At 40.0% G+C, this 22,646-nt stretch overlaps 1 protein-coding gene across 1 annotated transcript; it reads left to right on the plus strand.

The window, feature by feature from the left end:
* The first annotated feature begins 6,885 nt into the window (after window positions 1-6,885).
* On the plus strand, window positions 6,886-19,640 carry TRMT9B (tRNA methyltransferase 9B (putative)). The gene is made up of 3 exons (XM_014568724.4): window positions 6,886-8,361; window positions 12,552-12,725; window positions 18,393-19,640. The coding sequence occupies exons 1-3, from the start codon at window positions 8,187-8,189 to the stop codon at window positions 19,412-19,414; spliced, it is 1,371 nt and encodes a 456-aa protein (XP_014424210.2). The 5' UTR covers window positions 6,886-8,186; the 3' UTR covers window positions 19,415-19,640.
* The last annotated feature ends 3,006 nt before the right edge of the window (window positions 19,641-22,646 follow it).

Here is a 22,646-nt window from a genome sequence, read left to right on the forward strand (position 1 = left end):
TGGGATGAGTGATACTTGGTAGCTTCAGTTACTGGTGATGCTATTTTGGGGTCAGGTGTGGCTGCTTTAACATGACCTGTTCCACAACCCATCAAAATCAATGGAAAACCTCCCATTGGATCCACAGTGATTTGGATTAGGCCTAAAATGTCGTCAAATAAACTTTTCCACATGTCCTCTTCAGAAGGGGTGTTGGAACAATATTTATAATGGGGGTGCTGAGATCCATAGATCCAAACTGTAAAATCTGTACATAATGACAACCATTTCAAACCAGGGGGGAGAGGCAGTACTTATCCTTCACTCACAGTTCCAGCACCTATGATCTAGAGCTGTTGCACTTTCACCTAATGGTTTTGTAATTCACTAGGTAAGAAACAAAACTACACCTCATCCTACATTGGAATTACATTGAGACATCTTAGTGAAAGTGAAATTTTGTGCTTATTAATTAAAACTATATTTTATCACCCACTTGCTTAAGCTCATGTTGACTTTGGTATTTACGTAAAACAACTGATTTAACCTTCAAATGAGCCAATTAATGGGATTGTTGGCATAAGCTGGCAGTTCTTCAGGGTGTCTGAATTTAATTAGAACAATTGAAAACATTTAATCTTTGTTTGAGAACTTTAGAAATAGAAGTAAAGGCTTCAGGAGAGATAAGGACAGTTAGAAACACTGAACACAATGCCTCAAATATAAAAGAGAAAGCATGGGGTATATTGAAGGGCTAAGGGAAATGATTAAATGCTTCTGAAGCTTCACATATGGATGGAGAAGGGAGCGGGACAGTAAAAATAAAATAGATCTTTGCAGTAAAGGGGAAAAAAGCAGTAGATCGAAAAGAAGATAAAACATAACTGACCTGTTTTATTTAAGTGTATGAGAAAACATTGGGTTTTGGAAACAATATATGAATAGCTAATATGGAATTACTGGAACTAACGAATGTACTTAAAAGTGTTATTTAGAACAGAAAACCTGAAGAAATACCAACTTAATAAACAGTAATATATGCTACATCCTTTTATGTCTATACTCATTACTGTGACATCTGCATAAATCACTGTTACATAATTTGTTACAATTCTGTATCACCTCAAAATAGCACTAAATTCTCTTCCAATGCTTTCTGTGTAAGAGTTTTTTGTGCAAAACCAAGCAGTGTAGATGGATCCATTTTGCGCAAAAAAACTTTTTGGCGCAAGATCCTTATGCCTCAAAAAAGGAGGTATACGGATCTTTCACAAAAGGTTTTTTTTGCACAGAACGGACCCGTCTACTTGTTGTCTGCTTGTTTTTGCTCAAAAACCTCTTACGCAAAAAGCATCGGAAGAAAATATGCAAATGAAGCACTAGAAGTTGCTAATGAGTGCTTCATTTGCATTGCCTCTTCCTCAGAAAAGAGGAAGTGTAGACGTAGCCTTAAAGTTTTATAAAATAATGCTGAAAAGCTGTAGAAATGTTGTTTTATGCACCTATCGGTGCTCTGATAAGTTAAACCTAGGACAATGCATTGATTAATTACAAAAGAATTATGGACCATTTAAGAAATGACTCCAAAATGAGTCAGGGTTCTGAAGACTGTAATTGGTTTAGAAAGAGAGTCAGAGGGTACATCTGCACTGTGTGGTGATGGTATCCTCTGGAGGTATCCCGAAATAGCTACCTGTCATCTAAACAAGCTGCCCATATTTTTAAAATATTTTTCGAAATAACGGGCATGCTATTTGGGCATTCCTGTAACACTCGTTTCACAAGGTTTAAGGGATATCTTGAAGTAGTGTGTTACTTTGAAATTTGGCCCTGTGTAGATGTGCCAAATTTCAAAATAAGCTATTTTGAAATCGAATAGAAATAAGATACGCAATTTGCACTACACAAATTTCTAGTGTAGGGTGCTGTATAGATGTACCAGAGCCGTAACAAGGGCGAGGCGAGTGAGGCACTTGCCTTGGGTGCATAGCTGAGGGTGTGCAGAAAAGACGGCTACTGTGCTGTCTTCACTCACGCCTTGTGCCACTTCAGCACTCCCACCCGTGCCGAGGACGGTCTTGCCTCAGGCGCCAAATTAGCTAGTTACAACTCTGAGTTGCACCTAGTGCTTTTTTTGTTAAAAAAAGGTGCCAGTACTCCAGGGGAGAAAGTTGTTGAGCTCTGACTGGAGGTGCTGGTACTGTGTCTGGAGGTGCTGGTACTGCGTACCAGGCAGTACCATCACACAAAAAAAGCACTGGATGCACCCATAGTGCTTAAAGACTATGATCACCTAGACTGAGTTCCTGCATACAATAGGACAAAAAAGTAGATAAAATAGAATTAGGCTCCAACCATATGGCTCTAATCTTATGTAGAGTTAGGCTCCAATCTTATAAATTCACACATCTGCTTCAATTGAATACACAAATAAACCAATGACGCTAATGAGACTACCGTAAATTAGCACATATAACCCATGCACGAGTATTACCCGCACCTGTGTATAACGTGCAGTTTTTCCTGATTGAGTAAAAAAAGTCTTGTATACCCCGCACATGTGTATAGCCCAAGGAAGATGAACCGCAGGTAGTGTTAATGCAAAGCACCTGTAATCAAGTGTTAATGAACTGCAGCTGATAACGCTGAGCACTAAGTAGGCTACAACTGTTGTCGCTGGTATATAACCCCTTTGAACCATGCTGCTTTTCCATTCATTTATTCCTTCAGTGGTTTTAACTTGTATTTTAAACTTTTTAAACATGAATAAGAGCAAATCCTACTCAGACGATTTTAAATTGTGTGTAGTGGCATTTGCAAAGGACAATGGAAATAGAGCCACAGGGAGAAAATACTCTGTGAAAGAAAAGTCTGTTCGGGAGTGGAGAAAGGAAGAAGCAGAGCTTGAAAACTAATGAATTTGAATGTATTTTAATGAATTTTAATATAACTGCCTCTATGATTAAATTGAAATATGCTGCTTTTCTCAAGTAAGAGTCAGTCTTGTCTTCCTTTCAGTAAAAAAAAGTCTGTATTACACGCGGATGAGTATAGCCCGTGGGGGCAGGGTATGTAAAACTTTGCCTAACCCGCGGGTTATATTCGCTAAAGTACGGCACTTACATCAGGGGTGAGGAACCTCTGGTCCAGGGGCTGGATGCAGACCCTGGCTTGCCTAGATCTGGCCCTCAAGTCTCAGGCTCTTCCCTGTGCTTGTGCTCCAACCTTCCCACTGCTCCTCCACAGGGCGGGGGCGCACAGAATCTACTAGCCTGGCCCCCTACACTCTGGTGCGCGAGGGGAATGTGAGGAGTGTCTTTCTCCTTCTCCGGTGGGCAGTTCACATGATGTGAGTTGTGTCATGGCTCCTCCCCACTCTGGCATGATAAATGCAGAAGTGGGGGCCAGCAAGTGTACCCCAAAGCCTTATCTACCAGGCTTTGGTATAAAACTTCCCCCAAGATCTTAAAAACCTAGATCTTGGGAATAAAACTTCCGCTGCCACCACCCAAATGTTGCTAAAGAAACCAGGGGAAAGATCATTTGGGAAATCTTCCCCCTAAAACAAAAATCAGGGCACACCATTAACCACTGCCAGGTTAATAAAAGAAAAGAAAGAACTTTTATTATTACAACAATATTCCTGTTGCAACCATAATGACTAGATAGGGAGGTAACAAAATATACTCATGGAGAAACTCCATGGGCCTAGAACTTAGTTACAAAGAAAAGCCAAAACATCTTTTAAGCAGTGCCAGATCTCAGATCCCATACCCAATCCATAACACAATAAAACCTAACGAAACTACCTAAACTTTACCCTACTTACAGAAAATGAAGAATGTGTCTTGGAGAGAGAGAGAGACATGCTTGTCCCTCTCTGTAGCTGCAGAGAACTCTCCCAGAGAGAAAAAAAAGGGAGAAAGGAAAAAAAAAACAAATTCCTTTGTCCCAGTTTGAAAAGTCCCACCTACATTCTTATTGGTCTCTCCACCTGGCTAGGTGTAGTTAACCCCTTAATCCCCAGGCTGCTGGCTAACCCTCATAATCATGACAAGTTGTCTCTGAATTACAGAACTAACAAAGAGGTGCAGGTGGTGGAGCTAACTGTTTTTGAATTGGTCCTAATCACAGAAGTCTCAGAGTACTTTTATGTATTACTATTCATTTCTCTTCTTTTGAATATTTGAGTGTTTTAAGAGTAGATGTGTTGACTGATAGTGTAGAACAGGGCTGGGCAATAATTTTTGAAGGGGGGCCACTTCACCAATTTCAGAAGTGGCTGTGGGTCGACCTGCAAGGGGCGGGGCCGTAGGGCAGAAGGGGTGGGATTGAAAACTACCCTGCTGGGAGCTTTGCTTGGCCTGGGGTCCCTGCCCCCTGACTTCTGACTAATGGAAGGGACCTGGAGCAGATTGGAAGGTGCTGCGGGCTAGCCTCCTCCCAGAGTTGTCTAGAATTCATATAACATGGCTGGCAGCTCCTGGCCCTGCTGCTAACCTCTTGCCTGGCAGCCACCCAGCAGGCACGAGCCCTTTGAATAGAAGCAGTTGAAAGGGCTCGTGCCTCCCGGGAAGCTCCCAGGCAACAGGCCAGTGGGACTGAGAGCTGCGAGCCCTTTCAACTGCTTCTCTTTAAAGGGATTGTGCCTGCCAGGTGGCTACCAGGCAACACAGCCACCCAGCAAGTGCTGAGCGCTGAACCCTTTGAATAGAAGCAGTTGAAAGGGCTTGGATGTCTCTGGCTCCCAGACAATGGTCTAGGGCAGGGATCAGCACCCTTTCAGCGGTGGTGTGCCAGGATTTGATTTATTCACCTCTCTTACAGGTCCAAATGCCGATCAATAATATTCCTACTTACAGCAGCTTCATTAATAAATACATTAAGATGCAGATCTTACCTTTTAGTGCAAGGGTTGGCAACCTTTCAGAAGTGGTGTACTGAGATTTAACTTATTCACGGATCTGTGTGCCGGGGAAAAGAGGGAGAGGGGAAACAAGAGCAGGCTGGGTACAGTGACCTTATTTTCTGAACTAGCTGCAGCTAGTGAGAACAGTTTAATTTAAATTATGAAACAGATTAAGCATTTTCATTTCTCATGTTAGCTTATCAAACTTAATTTTAAATAAAGTAAATATTATGTCCAACACAAAAGGTTTCAATGTTTTCTTTATTTATGGCAGGGGTGGGGAACCCTTTTTCGGTTGGGGGTCACTGACACACAGAAAAATCAGTTGGGGACCACACAAGTGAGAAGCAAAAAGACTCCTACAAAAACCCCCAGTGCTCACTGATGTGTCCCCAACTAACAACACTCACTCCTCTGGTGCCCCAGCCTCGGGGGAGGGAGGGAGGGACTGAGGTTCAGGGCTTTCCATAGACCAGATTTATTTTTCTCAGATTGCAGAATTAGTGGATTTTTTGGACCTCCTTAGGCTCTGGGGTAGGGACAAAAATTAGGGGTACAGTGTGTGAGCCAGGGCTGCCAGCAAGTAGGATAGGGATGAGGTGCAAGATCTGGGAAGGAGGTGGGGTGCAGAAGGGAGAGAAGTTGAGAGGTCTGGGTGGGGGGAAGGAGGCAGGAGCAGGCTGGGAGTAGAGTGTCTGGCCTGGTGGAGGAAGCAGGATCAAGGGAGGGTGCAGTGTGTGACCAGGAGAGAGGGTGCAGGAGCAACATGGATGAAGGAGCAGGGTGGGGTGTCTGGCCAGGAGAAAGGGTGCAGGAACAAGAGAGGGTGTTGGAGCAGGTTCCAGGTCTTGTGGGGGGGAGGGAAGTGAGAGGACTCTGGTGTGCGTGGAGGGGGTCTGGGCATGAGAGGGACCTTACCTGGCTTCGTGCCCCCTTGCAGCAATGGCTGCAGCTATGCTGCCCTGGCTGCCCCGGAGGGAGGCCTCTCTGCCACGGTGGCTGTGCAGTCCAGGACTGGACTCAGAGGCCAGAGGCGCCACTGCTGCATGGCCACGTGTTCTGGGGCTGGCCCCGGAGGTGCCGCTGCCATGTGGCCACATGATCTAGGGCTGGTCCCAGAGGCACTGCTGCTGCATGGCCACACAGTCCAGGGCCGGGGCCAGAAGCTTCGCTGCCATGGCCATGTGGTCTGGGGCTGGCCCTGGAAGCCAGAGGTGCCACTGCGGCCGGACTGCTTGGCCACAGTAGTGGTGCCTCCAGCCTCCGAGGCTGGCCCTGGACTGTGTGGCCGCAGCAGTGGCACCTCCAGTCCCTGCTGAGGAGCCGCTAAGGAGCCTCAGCCGTAATGCTGCCTCCTCCCATTGCATGGCATATTGTGTGCCGTAGGTTGCCGACCTCTGCGCTGGGGGCAGGGCCTGGAACTGCCTCACAGGCCAGATCAAAGCCCTTTGAGAGTCTTTTGTCCATCCCTGGCATAGAATCATGAAATCCTCTATATTTAATAAGGCATTTGTTGTTAAAAAGCTTTGTTGTGTTTGGTTTACACATAGCATAGTAATGATAACAGTATGGGATTTTCCTTGATTCATGATCCTCAAATTATTCCTTCATTAGGATAAATTACTTGTTCACCTAGGAACAGATTATTGCATCTATCATATGGTGGATGGCCCTTCTGAAGAAACTTAAATCTCAGGCCACCTGTGACCCAACTATTTACCTCCCTAGGTGGAGAGTACGAATAGAGAGTGACAGGTAGTCATATGATTGAACCAGGCCTCTGGGAATGTGTGTGTGAGGGATAGGGGGAGGAGGAATCCAGAGGAATGTGTTATAAAGGGAAGATCTTTAAACAGGCTTTACTTTCTGTTTGTGTATTGAATCAAAACACTAGATGACTAATGAGTCCTGTTTTTCTGATGCGGAGGAATAATTTCTCAAGAGGCCATCCGTAATATGAATACACATGAAGAATGCCATATAAATGCTTGCAACTATAAAATCTTGGCCTGTAATTTCATCAGGCCTCAGAAGATAAAGAAGGATGGCGCGGTTGATGATACTCAGATGGAAAAACATTAAGAAAAACCAAGAGTACTGCAAAAAAGTAATGGTGATGGTTCAGTGAAGGTATTTATTTCTGAATCTGTCCCATCTGATGCCCCAGCACTGTGTTTGGAGCTCTATGTTGTTGATGGTGCCATCTTTCAGATGAGTTATTAAACCGAGATCCTCATTAAACTGTGTAGAAAATGGAAAAAAATTGTGGAAACTTTGTTTTGATGAAAATTCTCCAAGAAGCTCTAAACCATTAGAGATTAGGGGATACCACTGCTCTTTTTTGCAGGACTTATGGTTTTTATTGTTAATGTTCTGGCCACACTTCATTTCAGGTAATTATATTCTGCCTGCCTGAATTTACCTGCAGTTTCAATTGGATACAGTATTCTTCATTTTGTGCCCTAAGCTACTGCGTAATGCTGCTATGCATTATGAAACATCTTATGTGTTCCACCCCATAGACATGTGCATTTCATTGGTGAAATTATTTTGTAAATGTGAATACCTGTGCACGCGTTATCGCATAATGGTCTTTGGGCATAATGATGTGCCCACTGAAGTCATTAACAAAACTCCTACATATTTGACGTGGTAACACACAGAAATCTGTTGGGGAACATTTTAACTTGCCCAGGTACTCTCTAATGGATCTCAAAGCATTTTCAAAAACTAGCTAGAGAGAGAAACTGCGGAACTTGCCTTCATATGCAAATTTGACCCATTAAAACAAGGTTTGAACAAAGACATGAACTGGATGGGCATCATATTCAACATCAAATGACATCAAAAGCTAGGAGTCTGGTACTTACAGCTCACTCCATTAGGCTCATTTAGCACCGACACACTAATTAACAAGATTTTTTCCCCTTTCCATCCCCATCTTCCCTCTTTTTCTGCTATTTATTTGTACCTCTGGATCTCTTGTTCCATTCATCTGAAGAAGTGGGTTGTGCCCACAAAAGCTCATGATACCGTATACATTCTTTAGTCTCTAAGGTGCTGAAGGACTATTCATTTTTTTATTATTGTTATTATTTTTATTTCAGTTAACAGACCAACATGACTACCCCTCTGAGACTTTAAAACTCCCACTGACTTCAGTGGTGCAGTATCTGACTCTATGTGTCAAAAATTTTATAAATGTTAACTTACAGAGGCATGTCTTGTGAAATACTATAAAAATATACAACTTACGGAACTACCATTTATATTCTGCTTTATATGATATTTGTCTATTATGTCTTATGTTGTATTCAGGATGGAACATGAGGCTACCCAACTGGAAAATCAGCATGTACATAGTGTATATAAAAGCACAGCCTCTTATTTTAATGACCTGCAGAGTAAAGCATGGCCTCGTGTTCGTCAGTTTCTGTTGGAGCAAAAGCCTGGCAGTCTCATTGCAGACATAGGTAAGTTTCTGGTTTATTGCATGAATAATCATATATCATTGGTTATTTTACATGTTATATTTATCATACTTGCCCTTGAACTCTACTGTGTATGGATTTTCTAAACAGCATATGACATACAGCGCCCAAAAATCAAAAACAATTGAGAGGAATTTGTTCTCACATATCTTATTGCTTGTGTACCCTTTGCCAAAATGCATACTATTTGTTCTAAAATAGTGTGAAGTTCACTTTTTCAGTATTTCAGACTTAATTAAAAACAAATCACAATTCAAAAAATTGCACTTCTGCCTTTCCTAAACTGGGGAATATCAGTGGCACATGTAGCTTCCTAATTCAATGGAAATGGAGAAGGGGCTCCAAGGAAGGAATGGAGCCTTATTACTAAATACTATTACAAATTAAAGTAATGTACATACAATATAATGTACATACTAACTATTAGAGGAGTTAGCAATATTAAGTTTCATTCTAATGTAGAACTGTGAACTGTTGCATTAATTTAGAGAGAATAAAAGACTGAAGGAGTCAAAGGTGTTAATGTTACTCTGTCACTTTCCAATATTAAACAGTGTTAAAGAAGGTTCATGACTTAATGCACATATAGGGTGCGTCTACACAGCGGTGTTATTTCAGAATAATGGCCATTATTTCAAAATAACAATACAAGCGTCTACACAGCAATTCTGTTATTTTGAAATAAATTCAAAATAACGGATGGCTTATTCCAATTTCATAACCTCATTCTACGAGGAATGATGCCTCTTCCGAAATATTTATTTTGAAATAGCTGTAGTGTGGATACTCCACTGCTGGTATTTCAAAATAGCTCCTCCCCAGGGACATTCAAACTAATTACTGCCCTGTGTCTCCTGGGGCTTTAAATCAAGGTAGTGCATCCATGTTAGGAAGGCCTGCCTCGGACTAAATTTGAGGCTTCCCTATAGTGTAGACATGCTATTTAAAAAAAAGCTATTTCGGAATATTTCTTCTAGTATAGCTTATTTCAAAATAAGTATGCAGTGTAGTTGTAACCATAGAGATCTTAGCTTGCTTAGTACCATGGCAAATACACTATACAATTAATATCAAAGGTTAGAAACTTACCAATTAAAACATACAAAAATGAAAAAAATGAAACAAATATTTAAACAGAAATTGACTGATGATGCAAAACAAATGTAAAGCCTATAAAGGCTCTTTTGAAGAAGGTGAATTTATGGATAAAGTTTATTATGCCTCTTGGAGTACATCTACATAGCACCTTAAACTCAAGATAAGATACGCTATTTGTGCTATGCAAATTGCATATCTTATTTCAATAGCATTTTATAATAGTGTATTTCAAAATTTGGCACGTCTACACAGGATGCTGAAATAGCGCATCTGCTATTTTGAGACCTATCCCAAAATAGCAGACATGTTCAAAAGACTCAGGGTAGCTATTTCTGGATACTTCTGGTATCCCGAAATAGCCCTGCTGTCTAGACGTACTCTTGGTGAGGAAGAAAGAGCTAGTTCTGTAGTTCAAATCTTAGCTGGGAATGGTAGCCACCTTTCTACTTTCAAAACCCTGACAGACACAAGGTGGAGAAGCGAATGGATAGTACATAAGTGGGGAAATTCAGCTTTTGTTCTGATTCTTAGACTATAGGGTGGCTGCTCAGTCACTGATGGATGCATTGGACTGGTTGGTCAGCCATGACAGCTTTTGCGGTGGAACCTGGCTTGCCTTTCTCATTAGGGAGATCATGTCAACTTTTCCGTTAAAAGCATTTTCGGAAATTCATGCCAGTGTAGACGTAGCCTTTCTGTTTAAAGTAATCAGTTGTTCTGTCTCCTTCTTCCATCTTTTCTTAAACAATTTTATACAACAGGTCATTGTAACAATTCATGAATCCACTTTCCACTAGTCAGGCTCATAATTATTACAACAGAAACATTTATTGGCAGCACAAAAGTATTTTTGGTTCCCTTATTTCAGAATATGCACTGAGATTTTTAAAAACTGTGTTGTAAGAACTGTCCTTCAGTTAGCTGAATTAAAGCATTTTAATCAATATACACACAATTTGCATTTTAATCGAGTGTACTGCTACTAACATAATAATCAATTATACTTTAATTCTGATTGAGTAACTCCTACTCTCTTATTAACACACATATCTTAATTTTTCATTTCATATTTACTGCTTTAATATATTAGTCTCTTTCATTTCTCTTGAGCATTATTCTTAGGAATAATGCTGGATTTTTGCTCTAGCAATGTGCTCTTTTTTACCACTTTGAGTGTTCTGTTGTTCTCTCACAGTTACTGTGCTATCTTTGTAGATAATGTCACACATTATCATCAATGAAAGCAGTGGGGCTGCAGGCTGCAGTGCTGTTTCTAAAGATAACTCCGGGCTTTAAATTCAGTTACTAAGAGAAAAATGGTTCTCTTTGCGTAGCTGTTCTCCTGACTCCAGGTGTCAACTTTCAGATAGCATTCTCTGCCACTGACCCATAATGGTGCTGAATGTTCTCTAATATAATTTTGAAAAGTGTCTGTAATGCATACGGTATGGAAGGACACTCTGGAATATTTCATAAGAACATAAGAATGGCTATACTGGGTCAGACCAAGGGTCCATCTAGCCTAGTATCCTGTCTTCCAATAGTGGCCAATGCAAGGTGCCTCAGAGGGAATGAACAGAACAGGTAATTACTGCGTGATTCCCTCCCTTATCACACATTCCCAGCTTTTGACAAACAGAGGCTAGGGATACCATTCCTGGCTAATAGCCATTGAATGACCTATCCTCCATGAATGTATCTAGCTCTTTTTTGAGGCCAGTTATAGTCTTGGAATTCACAACATTCTCTGGCAAGGAGTTCCACAGGTTTACTGTGCATCATATTCTTCCTTTTGTTTGTTTTAAACCTGCTACGCATTATTTCACTTGGTGACCCCTAGTTTTTGTGTTATGGGAAGGAATAAATACATCTTCTTTATTCACTTTTTCCATACCAGTCATGGCTTTATAGACCTCTATCATGCCCCGACTTAGTTGTCTCTTTTACATGTTTTCCCAGTCTTATTAATCTCTCCTCATATGGCAGCCACTCCATATCCCTAATAATTTTGTTGCTCTTTTCTGAACTTTTCCAAAGCCAGGATATGTTTTGTGATGAAGTGACCACATGCAGTATTTAAGATGTGGGTATACTATGGGTTTTTCAGTTTAGAACAGCACTGATCCTTTAATATTTCTAAACATACTTTCAGGTGGAAGACACATTGTATAGATATCCATTACACTTACAAACATGTGCTTATAACTGATTTAAAAAGTAACAAAGAGGATATGTCTGTACCACTGAAATCGTTCTTTATTGCATGGAAATAATTAAACTTTGGTCATTTTCACATCTGTGTTTGGAGGTCAAAATTTCTTGTCTTCTCTGTGCTCAGATCCGTATTCAGCAGTCTAGGGCAAATCCTTCCTTCTCTGCAATCACAGAGATTTCACTTGCTGAAAAACTGTTGCACAGCATGGAATGCAGTATCTGTAGGTTCTGGAAGGGTAGCACATATGGCATAGAGTTTAGGTCAGCAATGGCTAAAGGGTGAAGATTGGGAGTAAGGCTGAAGAAGTCACTGCTTTATTGGTTCTTCTGTTTGCTCCCTCACTCCTCATGAAGGGGATGCGTTAAAGATGTGGGCAGTAGCAGCTATGCTGCAGTAGTCTATGGCTTGATGGGGGAGGATTCCTTTCTCTTCTACTTCCCCAGCCCATCCAAAGAGAAATCCATTATACAGTCTCGTTTTTAGACATTATGGGAGGAATTGGGCATGCTGCATGTGCAGAATTTCTGTTGACACCAGGAAGATCTTTGTTGCATTCTGAACAAATATATGCATTGTGGATTGGAGAGGAGAGGTTTTGCCCTTCATTTTGTTCATGATTTATTGATGATCTTACCTCTGTGCCATGAATTTACAAAGCATCCTTGTTGCTGTTTTAGATACCATTCCATATAATTTTACAAAGACAATGATTTCAGTGGGAATTAAGTAGGATCATTGCATTTTCTAAAGCTGTTTTATTAAAAGGTTTACAAAGTGTGTTTTTCTACGTGGGATGACAGGTGGTTTGAAGGAATCTCATAATAGGTTGCTTCCTGTAATAAAGCTTATTGCTTTGTAGGATGTGGGACTGGAAAGTATCTCAGTATCAACAGTCAGGTGTTTAATCTGGGATGTGATTATTGTGAACCTTTGATAAAGATTGCAAGGAAGAAAGGCTGCGAAGTCTTGGTATGTGACAACCTTAATCTTCCCCTTAGGGATCAGTGCATCAATGCAATCATCTCCATTGGAGGTAAGAGAATACAGTAGAATGTTTTTCTATTCCAAAGTAAATACGAAATATTTTGGATTTTTTTTTTCAGTTGATTCTTATTCTTCATTGTCATTATTATTTTTAAACCAGTCCACTATCTTTAAAATCTTAGAAAACAGAGTTTCATTATAGGAAACTTGAGAACAAAAATGTATTCAGTTTAATTTCATAAGAATGATGTTAACTAGGGAAGTACTGTTTATTTGTGGGGCCTTGTACATACTAGGAAAAAGGTTTGTTTTTAAAGTGTGTTAAATAATATGCATTAAAATCCTAGTATGAACAAGTCAAGTTGTAGTTTTTAAAACATGTAACTATTAAGGCAAACTCTTTCCCCACTGCCCTGGGTCTACATAAGTTGCCTCTTATTTCAAAATATTTTCGAAATAATGGGCACATTATTTCGGCATCCTGGTAAACCTTGTTGCATGAGGGTTAAGGGATGGTTCGAAATAGTGCACTATTTCAAAATTTGGTGCTAATTAGATGCGCCAAATATAAAAATAAGCTATTTCAAAATAGATTTGAAATAAGATGCAATTTGCATAGCGCAATTTGTGTATCTTATTTCGAGTTTAGGGTGTTGTATAGACGCACCCCAACTAATATATTAAATCTACAGCTCGCCTTAGCTATCATGTATTCAGATACATGTGGAGCACACATAGAGTTAAAGTTCACAACCACCTAAGGATCATAGGTACATAAGTCCTGTTGGATTTAATTTTTGACTATATTACCCATATCCTCTTGAATGTATAAATATAAAAGGAGCATATGAGGGAAGGACATTTTGGGTGATATTTTTAACAATATTCTTCCCTGGATTTATTTTACACATGTTTATAACTGATCTTCAATCCTGCTATAGTGTGCCATGTTATCACCACAGAGCTGCTGACAGGTCCTTATAATAAAATAATGAAATATGGAAAAAACTGTAGCCCTCTCTTCCAAAGTGTGTCTGAAACTTCCTTCCTCTGCTCTCCCAGGTACTTGATAGCTCTAATATTTGGAGTGGCCTTATACCCTCCTTATGCCAGCTGGATCATGGGTTTTTTTCTTGATACCTGGTGTCTCCACTCAGAGTGGCTTTTCCCCATGCTTGAGAAAAAGGGTGTTGTCCCTTGAGATATCCATGATGATACTTCAAACACAATGATAAGAAGGATAAAGCCCAGTACACAGGGGACAATAAAGCAACAAAAACAAACCTCAACAAAAGCAATAATGCCCCAAATAACAGCATCACAGAGGAGAGAACTGTATTGGAAAAAGGAAAATAGTATCTGGGGGAGGAAGTGATTAGTGTTAACTAATAATTAACCAGTATTTATAAATAAGCCAGTTTCTCACCTCACAAACTCCTCCCTAATGTTTCCTGAGGTGGATGACAGGGCTGAGATTCTGAGTCCTCAGATGGAGCCTGCAGGTGCTGTAGTGCTGCTCAGATTAAACAAAAACCACTTTACTTGTTCTTTGTCCCCAGTTGGGGCTGAGCCCTCTCCTGACTCTGCTATGGCTCAAAGGTTCCCTGGTTTGAAATCGTCCTTGGGTCTTGACTGGCTTTTAGTACTGAGTGTCAAGTCAAGAGCACTCTCTCTCTCTCCGGGTATATCTAAACTACATCCCTCTTTCAAAAGGGGGATGTAAATTAGACATATCAAAATTGCAAATGAAGCCGGGATTTGAATTTCCTGTGTTTCATTTGCATAATCGCGTCACAGTGTTTTTTCAAAAAATGCTACTTCAAAAGTGAAACTGCAGTCTAGATGCTGTTCTTTCAAAAATAAAAGTCTTTTGCAAACAATCCTGTAAAGCTCATTGTTTGAGGAATACAGGATCTTTCGAAAAAGGCTTCTCTTCTTGAAAGAACTGTGTCTAGACTCCGGTTTCACTTTCGAAATAGCATTTTTCAAAAAAAACGCTGTGACACGATTATGCAGATGAAGCACGGGAAATTCAAATCCCGGCTTAATTTGCAATTTTGATATGTCAAATTTACATCCCTCTTTCGAAAGAGGTATGTAGTCTAGACATAGCCTCTCTCTCTCTCTCTCTCTCTCTCTCTCTCTTTCTCTCTCTGGATGCTGGGCACTGCAACACTAGAGCAACCTGGTACATGCAGTTAGTGGTTCAGAACAGTGCAAAACTCTCTTTGCAGTAAGAGGTAATTTAGAAGGGACTTCCTAAAGCTACTTCTCCCGTAGCTTTCCAACTCAAACAAAATGCCCTCCTTTTTGTCAATTTTCTCTTTCCCCCCATTAACTTGCTTGGGACTGTGAAGCCCTGTCTTGTCATTGATCCTCTGGAGTGCCTGTCCAGATCACCCCATGTAAAAGCGTCCGTACTTGGCTCCAGGAAGGGCTTTAGTTCCTTTTTTATCAATTCTCACTCAATGTATCCTGTGAATGGTATCAGAGGGCATTGGTAGCCATCTTAGTTGTAGCCTTTTGGGAGGACCCTTAGAGCCTAGAGTAGACTCCAGGAACTGAGACACACAAGTTAATCACTGTAAGGATATGTCTAGATTGTAATTAAACAGGTATGGCTGGCCTAAGTCAGCTTAGTCAGGCTCACAGGGGTCAGGATAAAGGACTGTTTAATTGCAGTGCAAATATTCAGACTCAGACTGGAACCCAGGCTTTGGGACCCTATGAGTCTGAGTCAGCTGACATGGGCCAGCAGTGTGTGTTTAATTGCAGTGTAGACCTACCTACCCTACATTACCAGCAAGAAACTACTCCAAATGTAGTGAGTAAAATGTATTGTCACAAAAACAATACATGCTTCAATATGCTCAGAAGCTGACTAATATGCTAACAGGATTTACTTCTCTTTGCTTCCACTTTATGAGAGACAATAGGGCCAGATTCAGCTCTTTGCTACCTTGGCACAATCCCACTGATAGCAAATCACTCTCAAAGAGCTGCCTGCTTATACAGTATTTATATCAATTACTATCCTGTCAAGAATAAATATGATAAATCACATTTTTGGACAGGTAACAATAATGAATACTAAGCCTAGATGCCCTGTGATGTACCGTATATACCCATGTTTATCTAATTCTAGACTAACAAATGTTCTTCCTTCCGCTTTTGGAAATTTGAAAAGATTTGTGCAATGGGTCAAATTCTCTTCTGGATGACACTGGCAGAATCCCATTGGGAGAACACGTATGGCTATGGGGATTATGCCATTTTAGCCATGAAGAGAATTTGACCCCTTATCTGAATCTCTTTTAGACAGGGGCTGTGTTGGCTGATTATCTATTACTGGTGGTAGACAAAGATCCATCCTGATTTTTTCAGTTCTGTCAGTTGCCTTTGATACCATTTACCAGGTGGTGTTGTGAGGATGTATGGCCTGAACTGTCTTCAGTATGAGACACAAACTCTGCTCTGTCTCTATCTCATCTGATCCCATTGTTTAAGAAACTGGGGTTTTGCTGAAAGTGAGCTGGTTGAGCCTAGATCTGGGTAAAATTGAGAGATTACTGACAGGCTGGGGGAGAAAGAGTAGAGCCTTTGACTGAGGGACCATGCTCATTGTTTATTTCTAGGTGTAATCTTGAGTCCTCAGATGCTCCTAGTTGTCTAGTTAACATCAGCAGGGTTTTATCATGAGCAGTTGGCAGGAAGGATGCACACTCTTTTGTACATTTTACACATACTTTTTGACAAATTAAAACACAACTAAATGGACTAAGATGCATATATCATTGCAGTGCATTTCACGCGGGGGGGAGAGGGAGGACACCTTACAATTATTCAGAAAGTGTGGCTAATTCAGATTCATATGCAACTCAATAAGAAGCACATTATTCCTCTACTCTGGGCCTGCTGATATCTGGATGAAGGTGTTGTCTTTCACGCGTAAATTCCTAAGTGGTTTGGGTCCTTACCTATTTCAGTCTGCCTCTTATTCTACGTGGTACTTTAGCAACAGAGAACAGGTAATGGTCATGAGCCAACAGAACCCTTGTTCAATTTATGGTGAGGCATTCTCGATGTGCTCTCAGCTGCCTTTCTTTGTTCAACCAAAGTCTGGATCTGGTGGCTTTCAGGTCATGCTGCAAAGCTTACTGGTTCTTCCAGGCATCTTCTGTGAAAGAAGGGAGTAGTCTCAATAGGCCAGTAAATTCATGGAGAGCAGTTAGCATGTTTTCAGTTTTGTCCACTGGTTTAATTGATAAAATATTTTATATAGCCAATTGGAGCTTTGGATAGACATACTTTAAATGTACCTAAATTAACACATAGTATTTGGGAATATTAGTTTGATATTCAGTCATCTTTGATTATCATCTTCAGAACAGTTTGCATATTTGAGATACTTTCATTTAATTCAGTGGGAGCCCACTGGTTGAATGGTCTGGGGAGCCTCAGCTACCCCCTTTTGGCTACATATTCTCCATTCAAGACACGATCAGGAAAAGGATGGCAATTCCATTTTATGAATGATTTTGATACTTCACAATTTGGGTTTGTTTCAAATTGGAACATAGCCTGTACAATTTCTAAATTCTCCACAAAGCACAATTCTGAAAAAATGCTTTGGATTGATTGAAAAGTTTATTTTGATTTGATTTAAAATGTTGCAATACAGACACGTTTAAAACTAAAATTAATTTGAAAATAAAAAACCTAAATGTTTCATTTTGGGTACGGCTAAACTAGGGGGTAGGATACAAGAGATATCCTGAAAAAACTCCTCCGCATCCAGGGAACGCATTTGCTCTTCTGTTTTTTTTTTGTGGAAGAGTAAATGCATTCTTTTGGAAGCCCCTGTATTCCTTGTTCCACAAAGAAGAAGGGGGCTTTCGAAAGAAGGTTATTTTTTCCAAAATTTGGCCCAGTCTAGACAGGCCAAATTTCAGAAAAGTTTCTTCTGACAAAAGTATCAGAGAATGATGCAAAAAATATGGAGCACATTTTGTGTATGTTTTTCCGATAAATCCTTGCAGTCTAAACGTACCCTTTGAAAATGTTGAAAATGGACATTTTTATTTGTTAGATTTTTTTTCAGTTTTTCTCCAAAGTGAATATAAAATTGACTTGATTTTACCAATGATTTCTATTTTGATGAAACTTCCTTCTTTGATGGAAAAGGATTCTATCAAAATTTTCTGACCAACTGTAGTTAAGGCATATTGGTAGGAAAGTATGGAGGAGGCTCATACTGTTATTACCTTCTGCTCTGCTTGTTCTGTGGCTAGATCAGGATGGGACATGAGAAGTCTGTGGGTCAGATGCAGATTGCCAGGCTTAGTCCCTGGCAGGCTGCCAGACGCTTTATTTACCTGGGCATCCTCAGGTCTAGCTACTCATAGCTCTTGTTGGCTGTGGTTTGCTGCCAGATACTGTAGCCAGACCACAGCCAAAGGGAACGGCTAGCAACCATACCCGTGGACGGTCTGCTCAGGTAAATAAAGTGTCTGTTAGCTCCTCCAAGGGCTACCCTAACAAACTATGTCTGTTACTTGGGCTGCTTATTGCCCACCCCATGCTAGATGGAGGATTTATGTTTCCAGAAAAGTCAGTTGAAATCTTTTGTTGACACTAAATTAGTGGAAGATTATTTTTAAAAATTAATAATGTAACAGTAGCGATATTTAACCGTATGCCTTTCCTTCCTTCACAGTGATTCACCATTTCTCAACTAAACAAAGAAGAATCAAAGCAATAAAAGAAATGGCAAGGGTGTTGAAACCTGGTGGCCAGATCATGATTTATGTTTGGGCTATGGAACAAAAAAATCGTCGCTTTGAAAAACAAGATGTATTTGTTCCATGGGATAGGGACTTATGCTCCCGGCTTCTTTCAGAATCTAATCAGTCTGGACATAAAAGTGACCTTGGACATAATGAAAAGAAACACCCACCGCAACTAGAAGGCTCTGAATGCAGCTACCCAATAAATCTTAAACAGGGACTTGATACAAAAAGTTCCCACAGTACAGACCACTGCTCAGTCAAAACCTGCTGCATGAAAATGTCTGAAGAAGAGGAAAATAGATTCTATAGTGCTCTTGGGAGATCTTTTCGTTCATGGTTTTTCTCCAGATCCCTTGATGAATCAGCATTAAGAAAGCAAACTGAGAAGGTAAAAACACTGAAGAATGGAGGAGGATGGGTAAACAGTACTATATCTATTCAACCATCAAGACATTGTAGTTTAGACTTAGGTCATCATGGGCCACTATTAAAAGAACAAAGTTTAGATGATGATGAAGTGTTCATGGAAAATGCATCTCTCAAAAAACCACAATGGATGACAGCCTCAGGTGTAATAAGGGATTTAAATAGAGAATTTGATGGAGTAGTTCAGAGCAAGAATGAAGAAACATCTTTTCTGAGTGGTCCTGTGAAAGACAGGGACTACAACTGTACTTCTAGTAAAGATGAAGATAAGTCTACCACTAGCAAACTCTTTCAAAGAACTTCAACAACTGACTCCACTGATTCTATTTTGGATGAAGCAGTGGCTGTTGGGGACGAGGTTGTTGACATATTGGATACAAAAGCCTTCATGCGATATTATCATGTTTTTCGGGAAGGAGAGTTAAGCTGTCTATTGGAAGAGAATGTGCCTGAACTTCTTATTATTAGTTCTTGCTATGATCATGGAAACTGGTGCATTATTGCAGAGAAAATAGCCAAATAACTGCTTACTAAGCAAATCAAACAAAACTTTGAAAATTGAGAACTTTGAACACTGCTCCTGGAAGGTGTTCTGTGGTATTGTAATTGTGCAGTATAAAATGGAATTTGAGTCTCATATAGATGTGTTACATCCATTTCTGATTTTACTATCTTTAAATACTGTATATAAGAATGCAAGAGGCAAAAAATAATACTTATGTTTTATTAAAGATAGGCTTTTAAGAGTTTTTTATTGCTTTTAGCAAATGATTCCGTATTTAAATGTACTTTTTTATTGAAAAATAAACAAAACATTTTTATAAGATAAGGATCAAGACATCATTATGAGAAATATTTGCCCAGGAAAAATTAAAGCTTGGTACATCAAATATGTAAGCATCTGTATTAACTTTACTCATTGGGGTCCTAATTCAACTGTCCATGAGTCTTTAGTAAGTAACTTAAGGACATGCTTAACTTTAAACATGTGCCTAAGTTCCAATTTGGATATGTACTTTAAGGTAAGCACGAGTTTAAAAATGTTGAATTGGGGTCATTGAGATGGGCTGCTCTAGGCTTAAATGTTCGCATGATCAAGCCTTGATTATTCTGTGCTTAGCATTCTGGAACAAATGGGACCACTGTATTTAAGATTTTGGTCTTCATTTTTTCTATTAGAACAATCTAATTTATGCCTCAGAACTAAGAGGTTGAGGCTCAGTCTTATGTATTCTCTGCCTCAAATATTTTAATTTATTTTCTAAAGTTTTAAAAGTTTTGCTTATCTGTAAATACATTTCACTAATTTTAATAATTGCTATTTACAAAGAGTACAGAAAATCAAGTGTATTTGAGATGTACATTTTTTGAGAGAAACAGGGGGAGCTCTGTGTAAAATTAGTATAAGTCTTATGCCTCTCTGCTTAGTTTAAAAGACTGATTTAGCTGTAGTATTGGATCCGCTTATGTACTTAGATGACAATATGTACATTCTTAAAGGTATCCTAAAAACATAGAAAATATGAGTCAAGTATGTAAATAAAACATTACAAATAAAATAGCAAAATCTTAAAATACAGGTCTTCCATATTTAAAATGGGACATTAAAAGGTCTCTGATGCCTCTAAATGCCAGAAACTAAAGAACCATTTTTCAAAGAACTAGAGGATAACTCTGATCTTGGGCAGATTTACCTCTCTCAGGTCTGATTTTATACCAAGGCTATGTCTAGACTGCATTGCTTTTTTGGGATACCAGAAGTATCTCGAAAAAGCAACGCCACGTCCAAGGAACACGTTCGCTTTTTCAAAAAAATTTTTTGAAAGAATGGACACAGTCTTTCGTCATCCCTGTAAACCTCGTTCTTTGAGGAATAAGGGATGGCTTGAAAGAGCATTTTCTTTCACAATTTGGTGCTGTGTAGATGTGCCAAATTTCGAAAGAGCCTCTTTTGAAAGTAAATCGGAAAAAGATACGTAATTTGTATACCATAAATTGCGTATCTTTTTCCAATTTAACAGTGCAGTTTAGATGTAGCCCAAGAGCTTAGGTCAATCTAGATATAGTGCTCAGGGTTGTAAAAAATTTCATGTTCTGTGCAATATAGTTAAGTTGACCTAACTCCCACTATGAATGCAGCTAGGTTGGTGGAAGAATTATTCCATTGAACTAGCTACTACCACAATAGTGACAGAAAACTCTCTTCTCTTCCTGTAGTAAGTGTCTATATTATAGCAGCATAGCTGCAGCCCTGTGGCCGTGCAAGCATGGTGCTTATAGCATACATATACCCTCAGTAAAATACCAGCTATACTCTATAATAAATTTTCTTACAGAGCACACAGGGCTGTCTTAAGGCAAATGTAGCATATGCAACTACATTGGGCACCACTAAATTGGGGCACTGGTGTCGCAAATTTATTAGTGTCCTATGTTGCGGTCACCACCGACACAGGCAGTACCTGCTTCGGTGGCCCCAATCCTCCAGCCCCACATCCCCTGCTCTGCCTCCCAGCCCCATCAACCCCAATCGCCCAGCCCCCTGGTCCACCTCCCAGCTTCTTTGGACCCAATATACAGCCCCTGCCCTCTGCTCCACCTCCCAGCTCTGTTGGCCCAAATCCTGCAGCTCTGCTCTGCCTCCTAGCCCTATCAGTCCCAATCCCCCACCCCCAATCTCCCCTCCCCAATCTTTTGCCCTCCCTCCTCCCTATTCTATCTGCCAACCACAGTTCTGACAGGCTTTTTCACCTCCCAGCCGCAGCTCAAGTGGGCTGTGCCACTCAGTCTGCCTGCTCCCCCCACCAACCTCCCTACACTCCTTCTGCCCACCCCCAAGCTCCTGCCCCACAACCCTGAGCACAGCCCCACCCCAAAGAGTGGCTGCCTAACAAGAGCAAAACTACTGTAAATGCTTTTGAAATGTTACCCATTCTATAATATGCACATTCATAGCTTTTAGCTTGTTCAATACTGGTTGGCTAGCATGTTGGTTTTCTATATGCATTTTTAGGCTTGTGTATCTTCCCATGCATTGTATAGGGAGTTGAAATCTTTAACAGCTTTGTGAACTGCAGTTGTTTCCTGAGATTTTCTAGGCACTTAAAAGTTAGGCACTGTGATTCTCAACATTACAACATTTAAGTTTGGTCCCTTTGTGGATCCCGCTATGAGTCTCTCTTACCATGAACAATGTTATATTTCCAACCCACTTCCTCCCCACCCCTCCATGTGATTCCAGTGCTTATTTGCTTAGGAACATATCTTAATTTGTTCAAACAAGTGGTGACTTCCATAGCAAAGCCCATTACTAATATTAAATAAATACAATTCCTGCATTATTTGCTAAGATTAAACTCTCATGATGTCATAGCTGTAGGATTTGGCCCTTAACAGAGGCAAAAATGAAGTTTGGAGTTGTGTCTTCTGTTTGGTAACAGAGTTCTAGATGTAAAATTCTGGTCCCATTGAAGCCAAAAACTCCCACTGACTTCAATTGGTCCCTCCATCACTAACCTCTCCACGCCTGGTATTTTGAGATATTTTGATTAGAAGAGGAAAGATGCCCAGTTTCCTTCTGTTTAACTTAATATTTGATGTTGTCAGTGTGAAATAACTGATAATAGCTGCTATTTTAACTTCTAAAATGTATTATTTAAAGTAATATCTGCAATAAAAACATATTACTATTGTGCAAACTTATTTTTGATGGAATATGAAAATACAATATTTAATAAATGTAATTTTGCCTTTTT

This window comes from Pelodiscus sinensis, chromosome 4 (assembly GCF_052426305.1).
Source record: "Pelodiscus sinensis isolate ZL-2025 chromosome 4, ASM5242630v1, whole genome shotgun sequence".
Lineage (NCBI taxonomy): Eukaryota > Metazoa > Chordata > Testudines > Trionychidae > Pelodiscus > Pelodiscus sinensis.